We start from the raw sequence: 24,089 nt of genomic DNA on the forward strand, positions 1-24,089 counted from the left end.
AGCCTCATCCCCTCTTGATGTCTTTGGACTGTGGGAGGAAGCTGGAGTACCAGAGAGAACCCACACAGGAACAGGGAGAACATGGAGACTCACACAGAAAGATCCTGTGCTGGAGCCGGGACTCGAACCCCGAACCTTCTTGCTGTGAGGCCACAGTGCTGACCACTGCACCACCGTGCAGCCCAGAAAAACGCAGTTACAGTAAAAACAAACAAACAAACAAAAACCCGATGCTGCATCCTGTCTTCAGTTCAGGTCAGGCTCCAACACCTTATCGGGAGCTATCGCCTGGCATGGTGAACCCAGCCATGAAAAGAATCAAGTGTTATATCTCCAGATGCATCTTCCATAGCTTGGCGAAGGGTTATACATGTTTGTGCTTACTGGTCATACACCTTCCATCTACAGGCAAAAAAAAGTCGGATTGAGGAATGGAGAATATGGAGGAAAATAAACAACTAAAAAGCGTGGGTGGGCAGTGAACCAGTTCGGAATCAGAGCAGCTCCTTGGAAACTTACATTATCCCAAAGACAATGTACCTGAGCTGCTCTGGGTCATCTAACTCATCTGGAGTGTGGTGTGTAGAGTGTCCAGGAATGTGATCAGAGGGGCAGTGTTATAGGGGCCGAGGGTAGCATGGTGGTGGATGATGCCGTGGTGGGAAATCGCTGCACACATTGCGATGTTCTTACCTATTCTCATTTCGGAAAGTCCGGATGATGGATGCCACAGTGTACCTGCTCAAATTTGGCTGTCCTCTTTGCCCGTGTGGTCAACCATGTTAGACCATGGTTGACCACACGGGCAACCAAAGTGGCTCAGATCTCATCTGAAATTACAGTCCTTGGTCTTCCTCATCCTCATCCATGTCCTCCCCCTCCGACTCCCACTCCTCTGGCTCTGCCTCTGTTGGCATCCATTGCTCCAAAATAGAAGTGCTCACCTGTTGCCCTTTCATGCTAAAGCTCTGATTGCTAATTGTAGAACTGTGTGACAAGATTGTAGAACTGTGTGACAAGTGTTTGCCCATGTGACGAGTCAGCCATCCGCGTTTCTGCTTCCTCTTCATTCGCCGTCTCCGCCGCTTGCCGGTACCGACAACAATCCAAGGGGCTCCCGCCGATCTCGCTATCTCTTGAGGGACCGTGAAAAGGCGTTTGTGACTTCAGTTTCTGCCCTAAATCCGATCCCTATCAGGTCCTGGCGGCTGTAAATGGGGTTTCCGTTGCATGGGTGTATCCAGAGAAGATGAAAAAGACATAGAAAACACACAAGGGTGCAGGGTAGTGCAGAGCCTGGAGCCGCTGCGTCCGTGCGCGCCGCCATCTTGAGCAGAAGAAAGAAAAGAAATGTGGTGTATTGTTTAAATAAGACCTCATGAACACCTGTCCATTACCATACTATTACCATATTTTTACCAAGCTGCAATGTAAAGTGCTAATCATGGCCCTCCACCACCATTGTCTTTGAACATTTGGACCTCTAGAATATTTTGTGATGTGATGAAGAAGGGGGGAAAAAAATCATTCCAAAGAACAAAGCCTTTATTCGCATGGGGGTGGGTGGGTGAGTGAGGTTTCATTGCATGGTTGTCCAGCATCAACAGTTGGAGGGCTGCTGTCATCAGGCACTTTCAGGGGACCGCTCATCTTCTGTCATCTTTATCTGTGATGACTGGAGTCAGTCAAGATGACAGCAGTTCTGATTAGGATGATGCATTGATCTTCTTACAGCTGACCAACCTCTCAGTGAAGCTCTTGTATGAAAGCCTGTTCAAGCAAACAACAATGAAAATTGCTCGAGTTTATTAACAGAGGAGATTTGACCGTCAGGTTGTCCCTGAGAAGGAAGGCTAAGTTGTATGTTCAGTAGTACACGCCTCACATTCAACTCATTCATATTCTTTGCGTGTTTTATTTACCAGCTTTTGAAACGTAGAAATATAAAGCACATCTCTCCACAGGAGAAACAAACAAACCTTGAATGGCACATGAGTCTGACCTGCATCAGAGGTGAGGAAACCTACCATGAGGCATTTGATGTTCTGTCGGTTGACTGAACCGACTTTTGCTCTTGTAATGAAGCCTGTTTTGTGGCAAACATCAGTTAACGATGAACGTTTGATTGTGTTTATTAGCCAAGTGGATTTGACCAACAGGACCGTGAGAGGGTCTGTGAAAAGGAAGTTTCCCTGGGACGACGAAGACTGCGAGCCACCAGCAGTACGTTGGACACGTCTCACACCGAACTCATTTCTATTCTTTGCCAGTTTCAGTGTTCAAAATTGGAAAAATCCCAACAAAAACCAATTTTAAAATATGTCTCTCCACAGAAAAAATTTAAAGTAGCACATGAGTCTGACCTGCATCAGAGGTGAGGAAACCTACCATGAGGCATTTGATTTTCTGTCGGTTTACTGAACCGACTTTCGCTCTTGTAATGAAGCCTTTTTTTGTGGCAAACATCAGTTAACGATGAACGTTTGATTGTGTTTATTAGCCAAGTGGATTTGACCAACAGGACCGTGAGAGGGTCCTTGAAAAGGAAGTTTCCCTGGGACGATGAAGACTGCGAGCCACCAGCAGTACGTTGGACACGTCTCACACCAAACTCATTTCTATTCCTTGCCAGTTTCATTGTTCAAAATCGGAAAACAACAACAAAAACCAATTTTAAAATATGTCTCTCCACAGAAAAAAGTTAAAGTAGCACATGAGTCTGACCTGCATCAGAGGTGAGGAAACCTACCATGAGGCATTTGATGTTCTGTCGGTTGACTGAAACGACTTTCGTTCTTGTAATGAAGCCTGTTTTGTGGCAAACATCAGTTAACGATGAACGTTTGATTGTCCTTATTAGCCGAGTGGATTTGACTAACAGGACCGTGAGAGGGTATGTGAAAAGGAAGTTTCCCTGGGACGACGAAGACTGCGAGCCACCAGCAGTACGTTGGACACGTCTCACACTGAACTCATTTCTATTCTTTGCCAGTTTCATTGTTCAAAATTGGAAAAATCCCAACAAAAACCAATTTTAACATATGTCTCTCCACAGAAAAAATTTAAAGTAGCACATGAGTCTGACCTGCGTCAGAGGTGAGGAAACCTACCATGAAGCATTTGATTTTCTGTCAGTTTACTGAACCGACTTTCGCTCTTGTAATGAAGCCTGTTTTGTGGCAAACATCAGTTAACGATGAACGTTTGATTGTGTTTATTAGCCAAGTGGATTTGACCAACAGGACAGTTAGAGGGTCTGTGAAAAGGAAGTTTCCCTGGGACGACGAAGACTGCGAGCCACCAGCAGTACGTTGGACACGTCTCACACCGAACTCATTTCTATTCTTTGCCAGTTTCATTGTTCAAAATTGGAAAAATCCCAACAAAAACCAATTTTAACATATGTCTCTCCACAGAAAAAATTTAAAGTAGCACATGAGTCTGACCTGCATCAGAGGTGAGGAAACCTACCATGAGGCATTTGATGTTCTGTCGGTTGACTGAACTTGACTTTTGCTCTTGTAATGAAGCCTGTTTTGTGGCAAACATCAGTTAACGATGAACGTTTGATTGTGTTTATTAGCCAAGTGGATTTGACGAACAGGACCGTGAGAGAGTCTGTGAAAAGGAAGTTTCCCTGGGACGACGAAGACTGCGAGCCACCAGCAGTACGTTGGACACGTCTCACACCGAACTCATTTCTATTCTTTGCCAGTTTCATTGTTCAAAATCGTAAAAAAACAACAACAAAAATCGATTTTAACATGTCTCTCCACAGAAAAAATTTAAAGTAGCACATGAGTCTGACCTGCGTCAGAGGTGAGGAAACCTACCATGAGGCATTTGATGTTCTGTTGGTTTACTGACAATGACAACGGTTGTTTTCATCCCCAGAATCAATGCGGCAGGAGATTGTGCCACCTCTCCCTCAATAGCTAGAGCAGAGAGTGGTGCTTCCTTGATGCAGGAAGTCTGTGGTCCACCAGCGGTAAGTTTGCCAGGCCTCACATTAAATTCATTTGAAATCTCTGCAAACAGGGCTGCACGGTGGTTCAGTGGTTAGCACTGTGGCCTCACAGCAAGAAGGTTCCGGGTTTGAGTCCTGGCTCGAGCACGGGATCTTTCTGTGTGGAGTTTGCATGTTCTCCCTGTGCCTGCGTGGGTTCTCTCTGGGTATTCTGGCTTCCTCCCACCGTCCAAGGACATGCAATTTGGGGACTAGGCTAATTGGATACTCTAAATTGACCGTAGGTCTGAATGTGAGCGTGAATGGTTGTTCGTTTCTCCATGTTGGCCCTGCGATGGACTGGCGACCTGTCCAGGGTGTACCCCGCCTCTCGCCCATTGACGCTGGGATAGGCTCCAGCCCCCCCGCGACCCTTAATGTGTAGGAATAAGCGGAAGATGACGATGGATGGATGGATCTCTGCAAACTTTATTTTTCCACTTTTGTAAACCAAAGAGAATGTTTGTGCCTCCGCAGGAAACGCTTAAAGTTGACGAGAGTCCCTGCCGACAACTGAGGTAAGGAACTCTACCGACAGGCCTGATAGTGAAGCTCCCCTCCCTCCCGACACACACTCTCTCTCACACACACACACTCTCTCTCTCACACACACACACACTCTCTCACACACACACACACACACACACACACACACACACACACACACAGAGTTCATTTACTCAGTGTATTTGATGTTCTGTCAGTTGACTAGTCATTCAGCTAACTCTTCTCTTGTAACCAAACCTGCTGCATGACAAACACAAGTTGACATTTGTTTGTGTTTTCCCAGCAGAGACGCTGCTGCCACCAGGACCTCAACTACAGGGGTTGAGTTGGAGGAGGAAGACCAGGGGCCACCAGTAGTGGTGGGTTTGACGGACCTCAGACTCATTTATGCGATTCCCAAGATTTATTTTTTCCTTTGGAAACACAAAAAAAAAATATAACAACTTTTATTTTTCCGCAGGAAAAAACTGAACAAGACAGCCTTCCATGGGATGCCGGGCTCCAATATGTAAATTTCCAGCTGATGGAATGGCGTGGGTTAGTAAATTTGCTCAAAAACACTCAAGGAGCAAAATAAAAAAATAACCCAGAATTAATTTCTTTTCATGTGAATCAATTTGTCTATTTGTTTTTCAGGTTTCCAAACCCAGGCAATAACTGCGACATGAACTCCAGCCTCCAGAGCCTGATTGCACTGGAGGACTTCATCTCTGATGTGCAGGGCCAGGAGGATGTCTGGGTTTCAGTCCCTGAGACTCAACTGCTCAGGTATGGCAGCCATGCGTGCGCACGCGCACACACACACACACACACACACACACACACACACACACACAAACAGAGTTCATTTACTCAGTGTATTTGATGTTCTGTCAGTTGACTAGTCATTCAGCTAACTCTTCTCTTGTCACCAAACCTGCTGCATGACAAACACAAGTTGACATTTGTTTGTGTTTTCCCAGCAGAGACGCTGCTGCCACCAGGACCTCAACTACAGGGGTTGAGTTGGAGGAGGAAGACCAGGGGCCACCAGTAGTGGTGTGTTTGACGGACCTCAGACTCATTTATGCGATTCCCAAGATTTATTTTTTCCTTTGAAAACACAAAAAAAATAGATAACAATTTTTATTTTTCCACAGGAAAAAACTGAACAAGACAGCCTTCAATGGGATGCCGGGCTCCAGTGTGTAAATTTCCCACTGATGGAATGGCGTGGGTTAGTAAATCTGCTCAAAAACACTCAAGGAGCAAAATAAAAAAATAACCCAGAATTAATTTCATTTCATGTGAATCAATTTGTCCATTTGTTTTTCAGGTTTCCAAACCCTGGCAATAACTGCTACATGAACTCCAGCCTCCAGAGCCTGATTGCACTGGAGGACTTCATCACTGATGTGCAGGGCCAGGAGGATGTATGGGTTTCAGTCCCTGAAGCTCAACTACTCAGGTATGGCAGCCATGTGCGCACACACACACACACACACGCGCGCGCGTGCGCGGTTCTGAAAACCCAACTTTTTCATTGTTGAAGATTCTTTCTGCAGTCGATGGAGTTGTTAACTGCTAATTCTGCTGCTCTCCCTGCCTTTTGCTATCCATGTGTGCACATGGGAGGGCAAGGAGGTCCCAGAACAGGGCCATGTTGAACTTCCTACTAAGGTGCTTCATTTCGCAAAAGTGTTCTTGAATGATTTGTTTTGCTCCCTTTACAGTTGCCTCATGGACATTGTGAGGGTCCACTGCTCTGATGATCCATACAAGAAATTACACCACCTGTCTTTATTCAAGAACATCCTCTCCATGAATGCTCCAGAGTTTGAGGACTCAGAGCAAAAGGTAAGTGTTCATCTGACCACTAAGTTCTCCAACAATTAAGGACCTCTTTTGACTCTTTGGATTTTTGTGAATATAGGCCCATGTATTTCTTCCTCAATAAATTTAAGCCCTTGATATCTGTGTGTGTTCAGGATGCTTATGAGTTCCTGAATGAAATCCTGAACCAGGTCCAAACGTTGGCACCAACTCTGCAGCATGTAGCCGCCGGTAAAGGAAGGAGATACAGGTGCCCTGTAAAAGAACACATGATGTTCACAATGAGGAGCACCAGGACCTGCAAGAAGTGAGTGTACACACACTCACACGCACGCACGCACGCACACACAGCAGGTGGCAGCAAACCGCAGCTACTCATAATTCACCATTCATTTGACACAATGAATGCAGTATCAAAGCATTTTTGCTGGACTTTAACCTGTGACAAGCCAAACACCCTGTCGTAACATTTCAATGCGCCGTTGCTCAGCTTAGAAAGATTGTTTAGACTGATTGTTTTTATTGAAACTAGCAGATCTCAGTACAACGCCAGAGTGATTCTCAATGAACCGGACTAAATGAGGTCCGGTGCATCACTCAGATGTGAACTGGTCACAATGCAATGTTTGTCTTCCTTGACTGTGCAGATGCGGAGCCCAGTCGCATCGAGACGAGGACTTCACTGATCTCTCTCTGTCTCTGGAGCCTGGAGCTTCGGTCCAGCAAATGCTGTACAATCAACTGAAGGTAAGATGCACCTGTCGCCCCTTAGTGACATCATCTCATCACAAACACACACACACACACACACAGATTTCTGTGTATAGCGGTTTTATTTTCTTGTGCAGGCGCACTCAAATACAAATCTTAAAGACAAACAATTTTCTTCAGCGAGTGAAAGGTCCATTTATTGAGGTCGGTCAGGCCGCATGCAATCACACTGTAATATTCAAAACAAAATGCCCTTGTCACACAAAACAACAACAAAAATATGAAATGAACTACATGACAATGTCATTTCCATTTTGACATAACTTAAAATAAATAGTTGAATAAAACAAAACATGACCCCTGTCATGAATCCAAAACAATATGTCAGGAGGGGTTAAGAACACTTCTCTTTTTAAATCTACACAAAGAGCCACAAGGTGATGTGGCTGCGCGGGCAGAGTTGTGATATAAACTTGGAGTTCCGGCCTGACCGGCCACTCAGTAAAACCTTCCAAACCTCCCTACGGCCACCCTGCCTTGATGTGCTGTCCCAACCAAAACACACAGTGAAGGAATAACAGTTCGGGGGCCACAGAGAGGTGGCTGTCCTGTTGAGGAGCACCGTTCTAGTGTGTCACTCATTGTATGTTTTCTCTCTGTGACAGGATGAAGATCTGGAACGCACTTGCAAATGTGGGTTTCAGATGTCCACCAACCGGTGCCACTTTGAGAGCCTGCCCAAGTATGCACCCATCCATTGACATGCACTCCCAAATTTGCTTGTTTTTTTGGTTTTCCATCACTCAGACGGAATTTATTTCATACTTAGTTGCCTCCTAATGTAAATTAAGTTCGACTGAATTGAGGTTCATTGGTGACCGAAGGTTGAAACGTCAGTGAACTGACCTCAACAATTCTGATGACCATCGTGTTGAAATAATTCATCAAAAATACTCCAGCTCACATCCATCAATTGTCTTGCGCTTATTCCCGTTAAGGGTCGTGGGGGGTGGAGCCTATCCCAGCAACTACGGGCAAGAGGCGGGGTTCACCCTGGACAGGTCACCAGTCCATCACAGGGCCAACACATAGAGACAGACAACCATTCACATTCACAGTCACACCTACGGTCAATTTAGAGTATCAATCAGCCTCGTCCCCTCTTGATGTCTTTGGACTGTGGGAGGAAGCTGGAGTACCAGAGAGAACCCACACAGGAACAGGGAGAACATGGAGACTCACACAGAAAGATCCTGTGCTGGAGCCGGGACTGGAACCTGGAACCTTCTTGCTGTGAGGCCACAGCGCTGACCACTGCACCACCGTGCCGCCCCCATCTTACATCTTTTCTCACATTCTCCTTCTGCAGAATGCTGATGCTTCATCTCAAGCGTTACCGCTACAATAAGCACTACTTCTGTATGGAGAAGATCTGCGATCCAGTGGAGCTGCACAGTACTCTGATGGTGCCCTCCAGCCAGGTAAGAAATGGCTCACCTGAGTTCAGCTACAACACGCGTAGTGTGTCGGTTTGTGTTTTGACGTTTGCTGAGTGTGCTTCTAACTTTTTAATCATGTTCCTTCTCAGGGAGCCTCTCAGTACCATTTAAGGAGCATCATCAGCCACTTCGGCGAAACTGGGGATTCAGGTAAAACAATCACTCAGACACCCACTGAATTAACCCAGTTCAAATCCCTTTTTACCTTTATTCTGCTGAAGGAACTGAAAGGTTACGTGTAATTTCTTACGTATAATATTCAAACTTAAATAGATCACTTTAGTGTGACAGTTGTCAAGAATTGCTGACATTTACAGGTTTTTGGCAGTTCTCTCATTCTGATTTCTCAAACTGCTTCTACCTGTCAAACCTGGATGTTCAAACAGCTGATCTAACAGTAACTCCTCTCGTCTCAGGACACTACATGAGTCACGTTCACTGCCCAGACATCCACCTTGGCAGCTACCCCAACACCTGGCTGACTTTCAATGACGAAGAGGTCAGCGTGGCACCTGGGGACTGCATCTGTACGTTGCATGAGGAGACTGCTTACATTTTATTCTATGAAAGAACGGTGCTGTGAACAGTCGACCCTCTTTGCGGTGGAGGTGGCATGGAATGACCAGAGAGAGGCAAGTCCAGCAATTCTTCTGGCGCCTGATGTACCCCCTTGATAGTATTCCCCCCTTACCCCCACCAGTTCATTCAAGCAACAACACCCCCCTCTCAAGTCTGACCGTGGTCTCTCCCGGAAGGTTTACCTGGTGACGGTACCCGGCCGGATTCTTTTGGACCCAGACACCTGGAGGACACAACAGAAAGGTGAGTGGCACTATCAAACACTGGCACCCTATTGCTCTCTACCCTGCGGAACTTTGGCACCACGAAACCTCCTTCCGCTGCTCGATGCCTCCAATCCTCATTGTCACATCTCCCTTCTGATAGGTGGAGCGACGCCGGCGCAGCCGCATCTGCCTGAGGACCACCGCCACCAATGTATGGTTAAATGATTCAATAAATATGCATAATCAATAAATAAAGATGCCGCAAGCTGGATAGGTAGCGGTGTGCAAATCCGCTCTGTAACTTACTGTGCAAAATTCAATATTGTGCGAATTGTGAAATACTGTTCAAAACAACCCCGGTGCAACCTTTCTACATTCCTATCGTAACGAAGGGCTCTTCGTTACAGGTGCGACACTAAGTCCTTATGCCAGTACTCAAAATTTCAATACTTGAATTTGACTTTGTCCAGACAATGATCCCAGAACCTTCTTGTTTAGAAGGACTGATAAAGCCTCTGACCAAGCTGGAGCAGATCCTAGCAGAGGGTTCTTTAGGAGGGTGTGTGTGAGCCTGCACTGACTGAGAGGGTGCCTGTGAGATGATCAAGCAGAACAGCGAGGACAACACCAGTGGGCAGACCTCCCTCTTACACAGTTAAACACATAACTTAAGTAGAACAATATTTCTTTCTCCAAGCAGAAATGATAAGTCTTTTGACTCCACAAGGACCCCGTCTCAGAGCAACACAAGGGAGAAAGCAATAGCAATACATGGACTGGTGATCGCACAAAGGCAGGGAGGAGAGGGAGAGGAGGAACGCTCCGCAAACCAGACTGAGCAGAAGAAGAGAGAGAGGGGCGAGAACTTCTCAACTCGTAAAGTGTCAGGAGAGAACTCCTGTTGTGATTTGATGCTGATAGAAATGGACTTCAACAGGATGAGACTGAGCAAAACATAAGAGAATACAAAATGCATTTATTTTGGTTCTTAATCTGTCGATTGAATGTTGGGATATTTATTTTGGTATCTAAAGCACTTTTTAATGAACAGGAGATCATATTCAACTGATTGCTTGCATTCACTGATGAAGATTAAGCAATTTGAAGTAACATAGAAATTTGAGGATGTAATGCATCATATGGCAGCACGGTGGTGCAGTGGTCAGCACTGTGGCCTCACAGCAAGAAGGTCCCGGGTTCCAGTCCCGGCTCCAGCACAGGATCTTTCTGTGTGGAGTCTGCATGTTCTCACTGTTCCTGTGTGGGTTCTCTCTGGTACTCCAGCTTCCTCCCACAGTCCAAAGACAGCAAGAGGGGACGAGGCTGATTGATACTCTAAATTGACTGTAGGTGTGACTGTGAGTGTGAATGGTTGTCTGTCTCTATGTGTTGGCCCTGTGATGGACTAGAGACTTGTCCAGGGTGAACCCTGCCTCTCACCTGAAGACAGCTGGGATAGGCTCCACCCCCCCCCCCCCCCGGACCCTTAACAGGAATAAATGGAGGAAAATGGATGGATGGAAATTTATTGCTTTGACAATTTATTGTTTTATTCATAGTCATTTAAATTTGGAGCTTCATTGCATGATTGTTGTGCAACAAAAAACTGTCAGAACTGAAGGTCCATTCAGCACATTTCATGTAAAATTGTGCCCGGCAGGTCTGTGTGGCTGTGAGTGTGAATGGTTGTCTTTCTCTGTGTGTTGGCCCTGTGATGGACAGGTGACCTGTCCAGGGTGAACCCTACCTCTCACCTGAAGGCTGCTGGAATAGGCTCCACCCCCCGTGTGAAGAAAATGGATGGATGTTTATGTATTCTGTTCTTTTCATTAGATGTGAGTTAACAAGTCATGAGCCCCTGGTAATGTATAATGCCTATGAACTGTGTAGTTCATAAGAAATACTGTATATAACCTGCTTTAACTGTTTTAGACCGTTAGTCTCTGTGCTTCTCCATAAAAGTGTAAAATGTATGTGGAAGGACAAACCACAGGTGCCAACATGTACACTATGTGGTCTGGTTGTAAAAGTCTAAAAAAAAAACCCAACGGATTTTGTGGCTTCTGGGTGACAGATTGATGGTTGTTTCTGTTGGTTCTAGAGACTAGAACCATTTGGCTCCAACCTAAATAGCCACCTCACAAATGGCCAGGAACTCTTTTCAACTTTTGGTCATCACCTGTGTTTGACCCCAATCTGCATGCCCCCTCCCAGTAAATGTGAAGAGATGTATAAATACCTGACAGTTTCTCAGAACAACAGAGAACTTCTGATGCTCCATGAGTGTGTTGTAACTTCTCTCTCATGCATGCATAAACTAGAATAGAAGCTTTGAGTTTCCAAGCCTCCTTCATGGTCACTGCTCCACTGGACCCCTCAATACACACCACCACACTAACACATGCTGTTTTCTGTGCCACTTACAGGCTGCAGATGCTGGAGGCCATCTGGAAGCACTGGAAAGGACCCATCAGCCCGGCGCTCTACATGTCTGACGCTGAGGCTCAGCAGTTCCTGCGCCACGCTCAAGCAGAACCGTAAGAATGTTTGCTACCACATAATGTACAAGGAGGGTCACTTCTATCCAGTCAACCTGGTGAGAAATGTGGCCCTCAAGAATGCCAACACGCCCTACGTCTTCCTGATGGTCTTGCTCGCATGACTCTCCCTGCTTGCTGGAAACCTGGAGAGTGAGTAGCAGCACAGTCAGAAATGAAATGACTGCGCATATTAAAGGGAACAATAAAACAAATTTGAATCACTACAGTGTCATTTTCCTGGAGCTCGAAAGTCAAAAGCAGATTTATAAAAGAAGACTAAAGGTTTGGTTTGTGTTGCGAGGTCACAGGAATCTCACAGAGAACAGAAGAACTAGCAGATTCTTGATGCAACTCAGTCTTCAAAGGAAAGATTAAGCTGAATGTTGAAACACATGGAGCCTTTTTTTTTCTTTAGTTGGAGTTTTCAGTCTGACATCGAAGAGAGCGGCCGTGGCTGCATCAGTGACCCGCAGTCAGCACTTTGGTTGGAGTCACAAGAGCTGGGGTCAGTGCAGAATGACAGACAGGTGAGTGTGGAAGGGAAGAGTCAGGAGTGCAGGACATACAGTCAGATGTGCTTAGCAGACAGGGAGTGTGCAAACATGGAGGCTGACACAAATAAACTGAGTGTGGCAGGATAGCGCTACACTCCCCACCGTGAGGGGCAGTGTGGCAGACAATTAGTGAGTGGTCACCTATAAATAGACCTGGTCGGACCCTTCTCCGTCCTTTTCCGCTTCCTCTCCCTCCTTTACGGAGCCGACAGCCGTGCATGGTGGCGTCTCGCTGGTCAGCAGATCGGGTTGCAAAACAAAGCGGTGTGGTGTTACCGGGAGCTGGGCTGTCTCCCTTGGGCCGGTGTGTGCGTGGTACGCTTTCTGTGGTCTGGGCTGCGGGCCTCCTGCCTCTCGTCTGACGCCACGATCCTGCTGTCCGTGCGCGGCCGTCAATTGCCGCTGTGAGCCTCGCTGCTGTTTTGGTTCTTCTTCTTCTCTTCTCCTCTTGATACTTGCTGATTCGGCTCATAACGGGCTCCTTTCCCAGTAACGGCGGTTAAAGCCGTGCACTACGGCCTTTATAAGAGCCTCAACGTGGGCCAAGAGAGGGCATCCCGACCCTCATCGGCGCTGAGCCATCCCCTTGGAGACTGGTTTTAATTAGAGGGGCAGACATTTCCTTAATTACTTGAGTTTATTCCTTCTTTATTTGTTATTTCTTCCTTTGAATTATTACTGTTAAGTTTTTGTGGGTTATATCTGATTTATTGTTTAGATCCATTATTATTATTATTATTATTATTATTATTATTATTATTATTGCCTTTTGCTCCCCATTTGATCATTTTGATTTAAAATAGTTTCTGTCGGGTTGTTTGTGGTAGTGATATTTGGTTCATGTGGGAGGGTTGCCTTGATTTCATGTTTTTAATGGTGTTCTTTTCTTTTCTTTGACAGGTGTTGAGGGCCCAGAGCGGCAGCGGTCCCCCCTGGTGGTGGTTCCTTGCTCCTTGCAGTGTAGTTTTTTTGGATCCCTCCCCTTTTAGTTACCGCTGTCGTGGTAAGCCCCAGCCCTGTCCCCTTTTCCTTTCGGTAATTCCTCTTGCACTCCTTATTATATCCATTGGTATTCATTTAGTCTGTTGCTCATTTTAAAATATTTTTCTAATAAAAGGTATTTTTATAATTGGAAATCACGGTCCTGTCCTGTGGTATCTCTCGAACTGTGTGCCTTTGTTCAAATGGAAGCCTGGTCATTTTGAAATTTTGTTTATATCCTGGGGTGAAAGCCCCCAGGTGGCGTTGTCGGCAACTGTTCCCCACCGCTCGCCTTGCCACATCTGGCGTTGTCGGCAGGACCCACAAGTAAAAAGGACAGAGACGTGATTTCCATTTTTAATTTTTGTTTGTACTTAACCATTGATTCAGGTTTTATGATAGAGCCAAAACCGCAGTAACGCCACAGTCATTTTTCCTACCCAAAATCATCATCTTTTCCTTTCCTATTGGAGGTCTAGGTGTGGTAGTTTTGTTGTCGGTATGGAAGAGGAAATCCAGCAGCTCAAGGAGCTTGTGCTGCAGCTTAAGGCAGACAATGAGCGGCTGCTCCAGGAGCATACTGCATCTCATTCGGCCCTCGGTGGGGCAGCGTCAGTGTCCTCTGGTACAGCTAGTGGGGCTCCTCCTATTGTGACGGAGTGGCTGGTAGTTATTCCCAGGGACCGCAGATGTCCCGTTTTTAACGGTAGGTCAGGTATCAGGGTGGCTGAGTGGATATAGGAGATACAGGCATGCATGAGAGCCCGGCACCTCTCTGTTGCTGATCAGGCCCTCTTTATCATTGAGCATTTGGAGGGAGAAGTGCATGAGGAGATTAGGTTTCAACCAGGTGTAGAGCATGATGACCCAGCTCGCATTTTTTCCATCTTGCAAGAGCTGTACAGCCATTCCCTGTCCTATGTCACTCTGCAGCAGGCTTTCTTTGCGAGGCAGTGACAGGAAGGTGAGTCACTACAGGAGTTTTTGTTAGCTTTAATGCAGAGCGTCAAGCAGTGCGCTCCTGATGGGATGCCAAACTCTGAAATTCTGCTGCGCGATCAGTTCGTAGAGCATGTCCTTGACAGTTCTCTGCGACGTGAACTAAAACAAATGGTTCGGCGCCAGCCCTCTGCTTCACTTCTAGAGGTGCGTGTGGAGGCCATTAGATGGGAGAGGGAGGGTCTTCCTGGGGGTTCTCGTGGGCGCAGCTGCTCTCTTCCGTCCGCTCATGGGTTGCAGTTTAGTGTTCAGAGTCGTTCTATCCCGGCCCCGGCGGTTGTCCCCCAGGGTCCTGGTTTAGCTGAACTGATGGACCTTTTAAAGAGTCAACAGGAGCAGCTTAACCAGCTTACCCGCACCGTAGCTTCCTTGCAGGCGCCCCGACCCAAGGTCGGACGTCACACAATTCTGTCATATGTCGCAGGTGTCAGCAGCCTGGGTACTTTGCCCGCGAGTGCGATGGGGAGCGGGTTCCATCTCGTGCACGTGCTCACTCTGTCACTGGGCTAACTTCTAACCCTTCTAGGCCTGCTTTGTCCACTCGGCAGGCGGAAAACTGAAGCCCGCTGAGCTTTTGAGCCAGAGCTTGGTGGGGGCTCCTCCAGGCTCTGTAGAAAGTAAACTGTCTGGTTTAATGTTCTCTTGTCCAAATGTGAATGTGTTGATGGCCGATGTCCCGGTGTCGTGTTTGGTGGATACTGGGTCCATGGTTTCCACCATCACAGAAAGTTTTTTTCAGGAGCATTTTGCACCTTGGGACCATGATCGCCTGCAGTCCTGTAACTGGTTGCGGCTCCGGGCAGCTAATGGTTTAGCCATTCCATATGTTGGCTATTTAGAGCTTGATGTGACCCTTTGTGACAAGGTAATGTCTCGTTGTGGGATCTTGGTTGTTAAGGACCCCCCTGTAGCTATGACCTGTCCCTGGAGTCTTGGAGATGAATGTTATCAGACGTTGTTATCAAGATCTTTTTGGGGCCTATGACCGGTCTCTGTTTGAGGCACCCTCAGTGCTACAGGCCCCTGGCCCAGTTATTGAGGCCCTTCAGAAATGTCACCAGGCTGCAGCCCAGGTTCCCGAAAACCCCACTGGTTCAGTGAGGGTGCAAGGTAAGCAGGCCCTTCGTATCCCTGGTGGGGTAATGAAGATTGTAACTACTTCCTGGCCAATCATTGACTCCACGCTTCATACTGATGTTAATAAAGTGCATTTATTTTCTTTGTCGTATGGTTTAAGCACCGTTGAACACCTTGAAAACTAAAAGGAAAATGAGATGGAAAATCTCAAAGAATATTTGTCATGACAGACAGCAGATTTATACATATTCAAATAAATGAAACTCTATTAGACTACATTAACCTCTAAACATTACTTTCTTTAGTTACACAGATTAAACAGCTACAGATTTAAATCCTATAACTTGTGTCTCCTTTAAAAAAACAAAAAAAACAAATGTCCTCGTAAGCAATAGGAATTCAAATTCTAAACACACTGTAGACACTGTTAGCTCACTAGATCAACTGCAGTGAAATTCAGCTCTTGTAGTGAATAAAGAACAAACCAAACTTCAAGTCGTGCACAAATGGCATTTAAAGTGGATCATGTGCTAATGTGTCAATAGCTTACAATGCAAAATAGCTAGCTGCACAGTAATGAAATGCAATTGATATGCAAATTCGCGTTTCACACAATCACTCGGTACTATTAACATCAAACATCAAGTTAGTACAGAACAAAGGAAAGCTATTTACCGTGTGCGCCCTTGACCAGTTGTAGAATGAAACTTAAACTTATTACTCTGTCTCTCTTTCGCTCCGTCTCTCTTTCGCGCCGTTTCTCTGCCGCACTTCCGTGTTTTACGCGCTTCCGTGTTTGACGCGCTTTAACTGTTTACGCCTAGCGGACTTCTGATCTGCGTCAGAGGGTCACGTGATAAACAAGAGTAAACTTAAAATAAATAAATACAATCATTTACAAAGATAGTGGCCAGCACTTACTCATCACATTTTTCAGATCAGGCTGTGCTGTTTGAGCCCCCTGACTCTGGTTTGCCAAGTGGGTTGCTGGTTGGCACCCTGTTTGGTTTGTGTTGTCCGGGGTACGGCTTACATTCCGGTGGTCAATGTGGGGACAACTGATATTCTTTTGCACCCACGGATCTGTCTGGGTGCTCTCAGTCGCGCCCAAGTTGTCAGTCTACCCACAGAGGTAACTGAGGTGAGGCTGACTACAGCTATCGTCTCCTCCCAAGTAGCTTCTGGCTCAACCTCAGGGGTTTCCCCACCAGTAGATTTGGCCATGTTGACAGAGGAAGAGCAGATGGAGGTGAGGTCCTTGTTACAGGAATACAGTTCAGTCTGTGCAGCCCATGATGGCGACTTGGGCTGTACCAACCTCAGCTCCCACGACATTCCGCTCCTGGATGATGTCCCTGTGAGGCAGAGATACCGCAGTATCCCCTTCAGAGTACGAAGCTGTAAAAGCTCACATCAACCAGCTTCTTGAAGCGCAGGTCAGTAAGGAGAGCAGTAGCCCTTGTGCCTCACCCATTGTTTTGGTCCGTAAGAAGGACAGCAGTTTGCGCTTGTGCGTAGATTACCGTCTTCTTAACAGTAAGACTAGGAGAGACGCTTTCCCTTTGCCGCGCATTGAGGAAAGCCTAGATGCACTCAGTGGTGCCCGCTGGTTCTCCACCGTTGATTTTGCCAGTGGGTACAACCAGGTACCAGTGTCGGAGCCAGATCGGCCCAAGACCGCTTTTTGTACTCCGTTCGGAATTTTTGAGTTCAATCGGATGCCTTTTGGACTGTGCAACGCCCCAAGTACTTTCCATCGGCTGATGCAGAGAATGTTTGGAGATCAGCAGGGGCAGTCTCTCCTCTTGTACCTTGATGATATTGTCGTCTTCTCCTCCTCTGTGTCCCAGCATCTGCAGTGGCTGAAAGTTGTGCTGGGTCGCCTTCAAAAGGAAGGCTTGAAGGCCAAACTTGAGAAGTGCATCTTCTTCCAGAAGGAAGTTAAGTACTTGGGTCATGTTGTTTCCAGTGAGGGTGTCTCCACAGACCCCGAAAAGATTGAGGCTGTGTCCAAATGGAAACGACCCCGTCATGTTTCCAAGCTGCGCTCCTTTTTGGGTTTCGCCAGCCACTACCAGCGTTTTGTGGAGGGCTTTTCCCAATTGGCCAGTCCTCTGCATAAGTTAGTGGCTGAGCTCACCAGCAAAAAGTCCAGAAAAGGGTCTGGGCAGGCTCATAGTGCTTCCTGGACGTCCCAGTGTGAGGCCAGTTTTGAGGCCTTGAAGTCAAGGTTAGTGTCAGCCCCAGTTTTGACTTACGCTGACTTTTCTCGTCCTTTCATTTTGGAAGTTGACGCTAGTCACAGTGGGCTGGGGCAGTGCTCTCCCAAGAGACCGACAGAGGTGTTCAGCCTGTAGCTTATGCCAGCTGTTGAAAGCTGTTCTTGGCCCCGAGGCTCGAGCAGCCCCTCCTAGGGCCCACTCGCCTCGCAGATCAGAACAGATGGAGGCTGACTCCCTCAGTGATGGTGACTTGTGGCTCTTGGTACCCGAAACACCTTTACCTCCTGCGGGCCCGAGTAGTTCCTCCGCTGAAACCTGTTCAGAGGTTCAGGCCAGCTCAAGTGCATTTCCTACATCGAGGGGCATTGTACCATCTTTTTATTCTTTGTCCCCCTTAGAGCAACCCAGCACCAGTCAGCAAGTTCCGCGTCGGACGGCTCGCACTACAGCTGGCCACCATTCCAACCCTTACCATCTCCCCTTACCTGCAGACCAGCATGGTAATCCAGTACAGTCTGTATATAATGCCCAAATGGCCATTTTCAGGCCCTGGTGTTAGCATTTGTAATTTTTTTGTTTCATCGTCGGGCCGACGACACAAAAGCTGGGGGTAGATGTGGCAGGATAGCGCTACACTCCCCACCGTGAGGGGCAGTGTGGCAGACAATTAGTGAGTGGTCACCTATAAATAGCCCTCGTCGGACCCTTCTCCGTCCTTTCCGCTTCCTCTCCCTCCTTTACAGAGCCAACAGCCGTGCGTGGTGGCGTCTCGCTGGCCAGCAGATCGGGTTACAAAACAAAGGTATGCATGCTTGCTCTGCTCGATTATTCAGTGTCACGGGCCCCGTGTTTACTCCGGTTTTGCTCCGTTCAGCAGTGTGGTGTTACCGGGAGCTGGGCTGTCTCCCTTGGGCCGATGTGTGCGTGGTGCGCTTTTTGTGGGTAAGACGCATAGTTGTCTGCCTTTCATATCAAGCTGCCGATGATCTGTGGTGTTTTGATTATCCTCTCCCGGCCATCGTTTGTGTAGTCTGGGCTGCGGGCTTCCTCCTCCTACCTCGTCTGACGACACGATTCTGCTCTCCGGTAGGAAATGTTTATTCTTGGCATTTGTTATTTTGTAATGCCCTATATGCACATTTTAATTAGGTTAACTTGTTTATTTTGCAGCGCGCGGCCGTCAATTGCCGCTGTGAGCCTCGCTGCTGTTTTGGTTCTTCTTCTTCTCTTCTCGTCTTCTTCATTTTTGATTTTTGCTGATTCGGCTCATAACGAGCTCTGCTCCCAGTAACTGCGGTTAAAGCCGTGCACTACGGCCTTTTTAAGAGCCTCAACGTGGGCCAAGAGAGGGCATCCCGACCCTCATCGGCCCTGAGCCATCCCTCTTGGAGACTGGTTTTAATTAGAGGGGCAGACATTTCCTTAATTACTTGAGTTTATTCCTTTTTTATTTGTTATTTCTTTCTTTGAATTATTACTGTTTTTGTGGGTTATATCTGATTTATTGTTTAGAACCATTATTATCATTATCATTATTATTATTATTATTATTGCCTTCTGCTCCCCATTTGATCATTTGGATGTAAAACAGTTTCTGTTGGGTTGTTTGTGGTAGCGATATTTGGTTTGTGTGTGAGGGTTGCCTTAATTTCATGTTTTTAATGGTGTTCTTTTCTTTTCTTTGACAGGTGTTGAGGGCCCAGAGCGGCAGCGGTCCCCCCTGGTGGTGGTTCCTTATTCACGTTTTTTTTTTTGGTTTGCTGTGTCATGGGTGCAGTGTAGTTTTTTTGGATCCCTCCCTTTTAGTTACCGCTGTCGTGGTAAGCCCCAGCCCTGTCCCCTTTTCCTTTCGGTAATTCCTCTTGCACTCCTTATTATATCCATTGGTATTCATTTAGTCTGTTGCTCATTTTAAAATATTTTTCGAATAAAAGTATTTTTATAATTGGAAATCACGGTCCTGTCCTGTGGTATCTCTCGAACTGTGTGCCTTTGTTCAAATGGAAGCCTGGTCATTTTGAAATTTTGTTTATATCCTGGGGTGAAAGCCCCCAGGTGGCGTTGTCAGCAACTGTTCCCCACCGCTCGCCTTGCCACAAGAGGGGAGTAAACTTTGGAGTGAAAAGGCAGAAACAAACAAGCGCAACGAAAGAGATGATGAAGAAGAAGAAGAAATCCATCCATCCATTGTCTTCCTCTTATTCCTATTAAGGGTCGCGGGGACAGGTCACCAGTCCATCTCAGGGCCAACACATAGAGACAACCAACCATTCACACTCACAGTCACACCTACTGTCAATTTAGAGTATCAATCAGCCTCGTCCCCTCTTGATGTCTTTGGACTGTGGGAGGAAGCTGGAGTACCAGAGAGAACCCACACAGGAACAGGGAGAACATGCAGACACCACACAGAAAGATCCTGTGCTGGAGCCAGGACTGGAACCTGGAACCTTCTTGCTGTGAGGCCACAGTGTTGACCACTGCACCACCGTGCAGCCCTGATGAAGAAATATGGAAGGAATATTCACTCTGCAGCTCATGATGGTATCGCACTTCTGCACTCTACGTTTCTCCCTCTCATCATCAGGGACTCTTCCAAGGACACTTGTATGGGAAGAGTGCCACCGGGAGTGAAGGGGAAGTGCCATTTGTCTTTTGAGTGCTCATGGAAAGAAAACTGAAGAGAGAGGGAGAGAGCGCTGACATCTGTCGCTGGCTCTAGTTTAGGCGGATCCACATACGTTAGATAATGATCCAAATTCCTTTCATGCCAAACTGGTTCGCTCAGTTCATTTCTCAGCAAAACCTTCTTCATCTATAAATGATGCTTCTTTTTTGAAATATAAACAGAAATATGACATCACTTTTGAGTACTGGGAATTTGCTTTGATCTGGGGACCACCAGGTAGGGAGCCAAAAGGGACTTAACCTCCAACTTGTCCAGCCACCACCCAATCCTCAGCTAGTTGCATGGGGGTGGGGGGCACTTTTGGTAATTGTAGTCTCGTGTACATGGTCGTAAAAAAAATCAAGTGGGTTCTCTTGATTGTGGTTGGACCAATGTCATCAGTAGTCCATGAGAGGCCCCTTTACAGTTTGGCCCCCAAGCAATAAGCTAGTGTGTCCTTCCCCGTTGCAATGCCCCTGGGCACCATCTTTGGTTGGTTGGTGAGCAGACAGTTTGGTGTCTGTATGGGCACAACTCAACTGCACACATTCACTGAGTCACGAAGAACAAGTTGTATCAAGTAACTCTCCCGAACCACAAATTGTTACATATCTGGTCATGCATGGGTGTATTCTAGAACTTACACAGGGCCTTGAAGCCCATCTGCCTCAAGTTCTTGTGATATAAAAGGTCACTCCAGCTACGGACTTGTAACTGAATCTCTCAATATTTAAAAAAAAAAAAAAATAGATGAAATGCCAGCTACAATGTCAAAGGAGACAAAGACCCAACTTGCCCTCAGCTCTACGTCTTTCAGTTTAAGTGTTACAGTTTTTCTCGATTGCCTGCACACATTTTCCGAAAGCAAGCCTCATGGTCTCAGAACTCTACACACAAATCCAAAAACACACACACAGTGGGCAAAACCCATCACTTCGCCTGCAAAATGAAGCCTTACTTTCAAAACAAGGTAATTTCTTCTCAAAATGGTATTTTGTTGTCAAATGACAAACACAAACCTTAAATGAGTAGACAGTTATAAGAGTCAGTAGAACACTGATGTGCTCTACATAAAACACTACGATGAAAGGAAAGCTCTTTTTCTGCATTCATCATAATGCCTTTTTTGTTTAGTGTTACACTGCAGACAGATGTCAAATATTTTGGAATATAGTTTTTATAACCAGAACAAACAAATGAGGAACGGTGACAAATACATTTTATTTTTCCCAACAAAACAATGTACACAGTATACAACCCAACCATCACAAAGATGCCGGACAGCCTCATCCCCTCTTGATGTCTTTGGACTGTGGGAGGAAGCTGGAGTACCAGAGAGAACCCACACAGGAACAGGGAGAACATGGAGACTCACACAGAAAGATCCTGTGCTGGAGCCGGGACTCGAACCCCGAACCTTCTTGCTGTGAGGCCACAGTGCTGACCACTGCACCACCGTGCAGCCCAGAAAAACGCAGTTACAGTAAAAACAAACAAACAAACAAAAACCCGATGCTGCATCCTGTCTTCAGTTCAGGTCAGGCTCCAACACCTTATCGGGAGCTATCGCCTGGCATGGTGAACCCAGCCATGAAAAGAATCAAGTGTTATATCTCCAGATGCATCTTCCATAGCTTGGCGAAGGGTTATACATGTTTGTGCTTACTGGTCATACACCTTCCATCTACAGGCAAAAAAAAGTCGGATTGAGGAATGGAGAATATGGAGGAAAATAAACAACTAAAAAGCGTGGGTGGGCAGTGAACCAGTTCGGAATCAGAGCAGCTCCTTGGAAACTTACATTATCCCAAAGACAATGTACCTGAGCTGCTCTGGGTCATCTAACTCATCTGGAGTGTGGTGTGTAGAGTGTCCAGGAATGTGATCAGAGGGGCAGTGTTATAGGGGCCGAGGGTAGCATGGTGGTGGATGATGCCGTGGTGGGAAATCGCTGCACACATTGCGATGTTCTTACCTATTCTCATTTCGGAAAGTCCGGATGATGGATGCCACAGTGTACCTGCTCAAATTTGGCTGTCCTCTTTGCCCGTGTGGTCAACCATGTTAGACCATGGTTGACCACACGGGCAACCAAAGTGGCTCAGATCTCATCTGAAATTACAGTCCTTGGTCTTCCTCATCCTCATCCATGTCCTCCCCCTCCGACTCCCACTCCTCTGGCTCTGCCTCTGTTGGCATCCATTGCTCCAAAATAGAAGTGCTCACCTGTTGCCCTTTCATGCTAAAGCTCTGATTGCTAATTGTAGAACTGTGTGACAAGATTGTAGAACTGTGTGACAAGTGTTTGCCCATGTGACGAGTCAGCCATCCGCGTTTCTGCTTCCTCTTCATTCGCCGTCTCCGCCGCTTGCCGGTACCGACAACAATCCAAGGGGCTCCCGCCGATCTCGCTATCTCTTGAGGGACCGTGAAAAGGCGTTTGTGACTTCAGTTTCTGCCCTAAATCCGATCCCTATCAGGTCCTGGCGGCTGTAAATGGGGTTTCCGTTGCATGGGTGTATCCAGAGAAGATGAAAAAGACATAGAAAACACACAAGGGTGCAGGGTAGTGCAGAGCCTGGAGCCGCTGCGTCCGTGCGCGCCGCCATCTTGAGCAGAAGAAAGAAAAGAAATGTGGTGTATTGTTTAAATAAGACCTCATGAACACCTGTCCATTACCATACTATTACCATATTTTTACCAAGCTGCAATGTAAAGTGCTAATCATGGCCCTCCACCACCATTGTCTTTGAACATTTGGACCTCTAGAATATTTTGTGATGTGATGAAGAAGGGGGGAAAAAAATCATTCCAAAGAACAAAGCCTTTATTCGCATGGGGGTGGGTGGGTGAGTGAGGTTTCATTGCATGGTTGTCCAGCATCAACAGTTGGAGGGCTGCTGTCATCAGGCACTTTCAGGGGACCGCTCATCTTCTGTCATCTTTATCTGTGATGACTGGAGTCAGTCAAGATGACAGCAGTTCTGATTAGGATGATGCATTGATCTTCTTACAGCTGACCAACCTCTCAGTGAAGCTCTTGTATGAAAGCCTGTTCAAGCAAACAACAATGAAAATTGCTCGAGTTTATTAACAGAGGAGATTTGACCGTCAGGTTGTCCCTGAGAAGGAAGGCTAAGTTGTATGTTCAGTAGTACACGCCTCACATTCAACTCATTCATATTCTTTGCGTGTTTTATTTACCAGCTTTTGAAACGTAGAAATATAAAGCACATCTCTCCACAGGAGAAACAAACAAACCTTGAATGGCACATGAGTCTGACCTGCATCAGAGGTGAGGAAACCTACCATGAGGCATTTGATGTTCTGTCGGTTGACTGAACCGACTTTTGCTCTTGTAATGAAGCCTGTTTTGTGGCAAACATCAGTTAACGATGAACGTTTGATTGTGTTTATTAGCCAAGTGGATTTGACCAACAGGACCGTGAGAGGGTCTGTGAAAAGGAAGTTTCCCTGGGACGACGAAGACTGCGAGCCACCAGCAGTACGTTGGACACGTCTCACACCGAACTCATTTCTATTCTTTGCCAGTTTCAGTGTTCAAAATTGGAAAAATCCCAACAAAAACCAATTTTAAAATATGTCTCTCCACAGAAAAAATTTAAAGTAGCACATGAGTCTGACCTGCATCAGAGGTGAGGAAACCTACCATGAGGCATTTGATTTTCTGTCGGTTTACTGAACCGACTTTCGCTCTTGTAATGAAG

General features: G+C 46.5%; 1 protein-coding gene and 1 long non-coding RNA gene across 3 annotated transcripts; both read left to right on the forward strand.

Moving 5' to 3' along the window:
• Positions 1-3,587: 3,587 nt before the first annotated feature.
• Positions 3,588-4,873, forward strand: LOC147268945 (uncharacterized). Its single transcript, XR_015119337.1, has 2 exons — positions 3,588-4,524; positions 4,797-4,873. It is a non-coding gene; the product is annotated as an uncharacterized LOC147268945 (long non-coding RNA).
• A 536-nt stretch (positions 4,874-5,409) lies between these two features.
• LOC147268946 (ubiquitin carboxyl-terminal hydrolase 37-like) lies at positions 5,410-10,526 on the forward strand. 2 transcript variants are annotated; one of them, XM_086225254.1, is made up of 11 exons: positions 5,476-5,729; positions 5,829-5,960; positions 6,226-6,349; positions 6,481-6,632; positions 6,973-7,072; positions 7,702-7,778; positions 8,406-8,517; positions 8,625-8,685; positions 8,952-9,167; positions 9,291-9,357; positions 9,481-10,526. In XM_086225254.1, exons 1-9 carry the CDS (start codon positions 5,716-5,718, stop codon positions 9,116-9,118), a joined length of 939 nt encoding a protein of 312 aa, XP_086081380.1. In that variant the 5' UTR covers positions 5,476-5,715; the 3' UTR covers positions 9,119-9,167; positions 9,291-9,357; positions 9,481-10,526. The 2 variants fall into 2 exon arrangements, with proteins under 2 accessions (XP_086081371.1, XP_086081380.1); XM_086225245.1 differs by having other exon boundaries at positions 5,410-5,729; positions 8,952-9,357; positions 9,481-10,522.
• The last annotated feature ends 13,563 nt before the right edge of the window (positions 10,527-24,089 follow it).

The sequence above is a fragment of the Aulostomus chinensis genome, chromosome 2, assembly GCF_037954235.1.
Source record: "Aulostomus chinensis isolate RoL2024-O1b breed Wild chromosome 2, RoL_Achi_v1.0, whole genome shotgun sequence".
In the NCBI taxonomy this organism is placed as follows: Eukaryota; Metazoa; Chordata; class Actinopteri; order Syngnathiformes; family Aulostomidae; genus Aulostomus; species Aulostomus chinensis.